Source organism: Vollenhovia emeryi, unplaced genomic scaffold (assembly GCF_000949405.1).
Source record: "Vollenhovia emeryi isolate VEMERY1.0 unplaced genomic scaffold, V.emery_V1.0 DF940206.1, whole genome shotgun sequence".
NCBI classification, from domain to species: domain Eukaryota; kingdom Metazoa; phylum Arthropoda; class Insecta; order Hymenoptera; family Formicidae; genus Vollenhovia; species Vollenhovia emeryi.
The window spans coordinates 6,722-12,291 of record NW_011966160.1 but is presented as its reverse complement, the minus strand read 5'-3'; the positions used below and the strand labels follow the sequence as shown (position 1 = coordinate 12,291).

The following is a 5,570-nucleotide window of genomic DNA, read 5'->3' as shown; positions in this document are numbered from 1 at the left end:
ATTACTAGAATATTTGCAGTACATTCGTGTACATTCGTAGCACATTCAGATGAACATTCTAGAGATGTTTCTAGAACTTTTGAAGTGCTCCGTTGGTACATTCTATAAATATACCTCGAACGTATAAAACGACTATTAGAACATTCCTGGAATCTTCGAATGTTCTTGGCGTATATTCCTAGAATGTTAATGGAACGTTTTTGTGCTATTTGGGTTATTATTATTTAAAAATTAGCGAATCCGCATCGCTTTTTAAACGGACGCACGTTCGTGAGCCACGCGTCTACTAGTGTGCGTGAGCGTGGAGATTTAAAATTTTATTTTTGATAGTGAAAAAATTAACTTAAAAAATCATCTTGGTCAAATCGGAACTCGGATGACGGCGGAACAGGGGGCACTATCACCACAGTTATTTCATTTTACAATTTTCTTATGTGAAAGTACAACTAATATTAAATTGTAATCTAAAAAGATGCTTCCTGGATACAAAATATCATGCTCATTGCAAAAAGCAATTATTGATTATTTTGGAGCTACGTGAACGCGGCCGTGGCAACGCTGAGGCGCGCGGCGACTCACTCACGCACACTAGTAGACGCGTGGCTCACGAACGTGCGTTCATTTAAAAAGCAATGCGGATTCGCTAATTTTTAAATAATAATAACTACTTTGTGAGGCGTGACTCGAAAAAATGGTTCGGGACTCTTCGACTCAGTTTTTCATGAGAAATATCACTATATAAATGGTGGGCGCGAATTAGAATACACCTGTATATAATAGAAGCATTAAGTACATATTTTCCCTGGAATAAAAAAGTTTTAAAAAAGAATATAGGAAATTAAGGCCAATGTGTTTACGAGCGATAAGTAATATGATAAAGTCGATGTTTAATTACTAAAATTCAGTGAGCAAAGTTCCATGGAATACATGAATTCGAAGTATAATACGAGGTAACGCTTTTCCTCTCTTAACCCTAGGTTTAGTTAAAATTAAATATAAAATTTGATAATAAATAACAGATATTAAATAACGAAATTTGTAAATAATTAACGGATAATAAATAACTAACGGACGACGTTTCGACTATACTAAGTCTTCTTCAGCGTGTAAGTATCCTATAATAACATGACATAATTGTTTTTGTATGATTATAAATCTTAAAACGCACGTGTAGAATATTAGGAATTACTTGAATGTGATAGCGAGGTTCTTTGTCCTGGTCAGGTCCGAGTCGTATTGCACATTAGTACGTTATATGAATACGTTATTCGCTTGATAGACTTAGCGATTTTGTAGGACGATCTGCATCGCTGTGATGTTCCTCTTGTCAAGTATTTAAAACGACCCCCACATCATACACCAACACAGGAGAAGACTCGAATATCGACTTAGTCGTTTTAAATACTTGACAAGAGGAACATCACAGCGATGCAGATCGTCCTACAAAATCGCTAAGTCCACCAAGCGAATAACTTATTCATACGTACTAATGTGCAATACGACTCGGACCTGACCAGGACAAAGAACCTCGCTATCACATTCAAGTAATTCCTAATATTCTACACGTGCGTTTTAAGATTTATAATCATACAAAAACAATTATGTCATTATTATAGGATACTTACACGCTGAAGAAGACTTAGTATAGTCGAAACGTCGTCCGTTAGTTATTTATTATCCGTTAATTATTTACAAATTTCGTTATTTAATATCTGTTATTTATTATCAAATTTTATATTTAATTTTAACTAAACCTAGGGTTAAGAGAGGAAAAGCGTTACCTCGTATTATACTTCGAATTCATGTATTCCATGGAACTTTGCTCACTGAATTTTAGTAATTAAACATCGACTTTATCATATTACTTATCGCTCGTAAACACATTGGCCTTAATTTCCTAGACTCTTTTTTAAATAAAGACGAGCTCGTACTTATTCTTAGTAAAAATGTTTTAACACATTTAGATTAATGCTTATTATATTTGCTTGCAGGTTTTGATTTCGCTATTTATGCTCACTACTTTCTTCTTCCACTGTCTTACTGCTCGCGCTTTGTGTACCCCACGCGTTACGTACTACATCAACAGACGCTCGTAACTAAGGAGGGTGGCATTCAATCTCACAATCAATAATGTGCGTATCAGAAATAGGACAATACTCATCTAATAGCACTGCAAAAGTTATCAAAATTTTGTCTTCTATATTTTATGTGAATAATTAAAACACAATGTTTATTCTGTTATATACATACAGTACATTAATTACGTTTTATTTTTATTAATAAAGTATCGCTTGTGTTCTATTCAAAATAACGACATATAATTAAGGCCAAGTTTAACAAGCTTTTTATTTAACAAGGTATTAAAATTATTTTACTGAAGAGTATGTGCTTACATTTGGACTCTAGAATTGCGTACGGGTCTCGTGTATGTAGAAATTCAGTGTAGGAGGCATTAAAATTCTCCGTGTCTTTATGAGAATTAATTCCATTTGTCTGATTTTTTATATGAATCATTTCGCTTATGATCCTTTTATGACAATATATTAAATTGTTGTACATATAAATATATATAATTAGATATAATTAGACCCATTAATGTTATAATATATACATGACATTATCAAGTTGTTTAGAACTCTATATAAATTTATATATTGTATATATATATTTATATTTATATACTCTCTGGTTAATTGTTAACTAGAGGTTAGTCGACTTTTTGTCTCTTCTCAGATAATAACATAGAAAAAGATGCAGAGTCGACTAACTTCTGGTTAATTGTTAACTACAAGTTAATCGACTCTCTATCTTTCTTTATATTATTATCTAAAACGAGATAAAGAATTGATTAACCTTCGGTTAACAGTTAACAAAAATAAGAAAAACCGAGCCTAAGAAAGAGGTAAATTAAAAGTTAAAAGTTACCGATAAAATGTAACTAAATTCAGTTAAAAATTAACAGTCTATAATGTAATTAAGTTAAGTTAAAATTATTTAACTTTTTAACTTAACTTTTTTCTTTTTAACTAGATACTACCCAGCCCTGATTACTATAAGTCAAATAACATTACCTGAATGAACTGCTATGATGAAGGTTGAAGTGAGGAACAATATCCCAATTATTCGAGGCATCTCGCCTTTTTGATTATGCAACTTGTCTTTCGATAATAATAATATAAATTCTACAATTTAGAGGGTAGCGTTCGCCGAAAGAGACAGAGAGTTTGTCGTTGGGTAAACACTGTAGACAGACTGATCGTGAGTTCCTGTCCTTCACCCTACGTTACCCCACTATCCTCTCCTACTCTAGATCTCTACTGACATTTTACTCTGTACTGTTCGCCAAGCTTTTCCGTAACGCGTACGATGCGCAGATTCCACCCGCTTCCTGGATTCCACTCGCTTCTCTTTCATATGGAGCATGGTTTTTTCTGCGCGCGATGTATACAAACATGTTATTTTATGTGTTTGATTATATTTAACACTGCACAATATTACTTTTACAATTAGAAAAACTATTTTATTAGTTTTTTTTAGAAAAATTTAGAAGAAAACCGCACTAAATAGTATTTTTCTACTATTTCTCAAATGTAATTTTAATATTTACTTTGTTTTAAAAGAATGAAAGGTGTATATGAATGTTATATAACAATGTAATAATAAAATTGTGTGTGTGTGCGTGTACATGTGTGTGTTGGGTGTGTGATATACATCACATGAAAATCAAATCTAAAGTTGCAATTAAATCTATTATTAATCTAAATGCTTTTTTGAAACTCTAATTTCAAAACGCTTTTAATACGACTAATGAAAATAGTATGTAATGGCGAAACGTAATAATTTTAGAGAGATGGTTTGCTTGAAAAGTGCTTAGTTTGTCATTCTCTGTCAAGTTTTAGACATTGTTGGTACTGTTTTGAATCATTCCATATAAGATGAGTCATGCAATTGGCATAAATTACAAATTTTATTTAAAAAATGAATTTTAAAAAATGATAGAGAAACCAATTTGACGATATAATAAGATGCAGTAGATAAATCTTCTTATAAAATAACTTATTTTTTCATAAGTGCAAAAATATAATGAGAAAATACTATTGCACTTTTTAAAAATATTTTTATATAATAAATTAATTCCTTTGTGTAACAGTCTGTGTAACAAATCAATATTTTACAAAATATTTTTTATTTTATTCTGACATTTGAATTAATAAAAACAAAATGTCATGCGCACAGATACATGTGCATGTACACATAAAAATTTCGAATAATCTCATTTTAATTTGTGCGCAGAATAATGAATAATAAAATTAATTAATTGTTTTAAGAAAATTGCATATTCAGTGCGACCTATATTTGCTTTTTAAATAAAGTGTGCAAACTGTTATATGAAATTATATATTTTTAATATGCAATTATGTGCATATTTTCTTTGTATTAATGAACTGATTTTATTGTTACATATATAGTCTTTAGACCTATTAATAAAATACATATACGTATGTGGGTTTATGTACATATGCACAAAATATTAAAGCACAAAAAGTTATTTTAAGATTTTAAATAAAGCTGTTATGCCCTGATTTTGTCGGCGAATAAATTGTAATAAACGGATCCCACGATCGATAAGGTTTCGCTAATTTAGTAATGCCATCTGTTTATTACAATTTATTCGCTAATAAAATCGGGGCATAACACTTTGTTTTTTAATATATAATATATTGTACAGTTAAACCAATAATTTAATGTCATTTTTTTTACAAATCCATTGAATATTCATCAATAAAATTGAAGATGATAAGTGAAACTTTGAAAGTTGTAATTTAATTTCAAAATTTTATTTTGACAATAAATTGATAATTGGTAAAACGTATATAAATTTGTGATTCCCAAAAATAATCAATACGTATACACATTCAATGTGATATATGATGTAAAACGGGGGAAGTTAGGGGAAAGCTAGGGGGAAGCAAGAGACGCCCGACGTCGTGGCGCCTATCCAAGTCGTCGGCGACAGCGAGACGCCAGTGACGCAGTCTATTTAATTCACAGTACGAGCTTAACAATTACGAAGAGAATTTTGTGTAGAAAAAATATCATGGCATAGTTTTGCTTCTTTCTTTTTAATTTTTCCTTTCTATTATTTCTTATATTCTCGTTTCTTATTATTGCTATTTTTATTTTTCCATTATACTCGTATAATCGATATCCTTGTGCCTATACATATGATAATTAATAAGACAAAAGTTGTTGCATTAAGTTCATAAATTCAGACTTATCACGAGACACGGTAGTGTCTCGCGCCAAGTATAAGCGACAAACCTAACCACGCGCGCGACACCGACCGTGTAGTTTACGCGAATACGCGAGTTGACGGGCCCTCAGAATTTCGGATCTCAACAACGGCTGATCCGACGAACTTGAGACTGCGCTTAATCGATAGCTTGGGTACGATTTGCATAATAAAAGTGTTTTTACTTTTCTCCTACGTGCCCCATGAGTGGAGATATTGCAATGCAAAGTCCGCATGTTGAGCAGTTTACGTAGGATTACGTACACTGATAAAAATT

At 31.5% G+C, this 5,570-nt stretch overlaps 1 protein-coding gene across 1 annotated transcript in view; it reads right to left on the bottom strand.

Moving 5' to 3' along the window:
- LOC105556223 overlaps positions 1 to 3,353 on the bottom strand; it is an 8,758-nt gene extending 5,405 nt beyond the window's left edge. The window contains exon 1 of the mRNA XM_012003306.1: positions 3,072 to 3,353. Coding sequence (XP_011858696.1) covers positions 3,072 to 3,132 — 61 coding nt within the window. The 5' untranslated portion in view covers positions 3,133 to 3,353. The remainder of the gene's footprint in view (positions 1 to 3,071) is intronic.
- Positions 3,354 to 5,570: the final 2,217 nt, after the last annotated feature.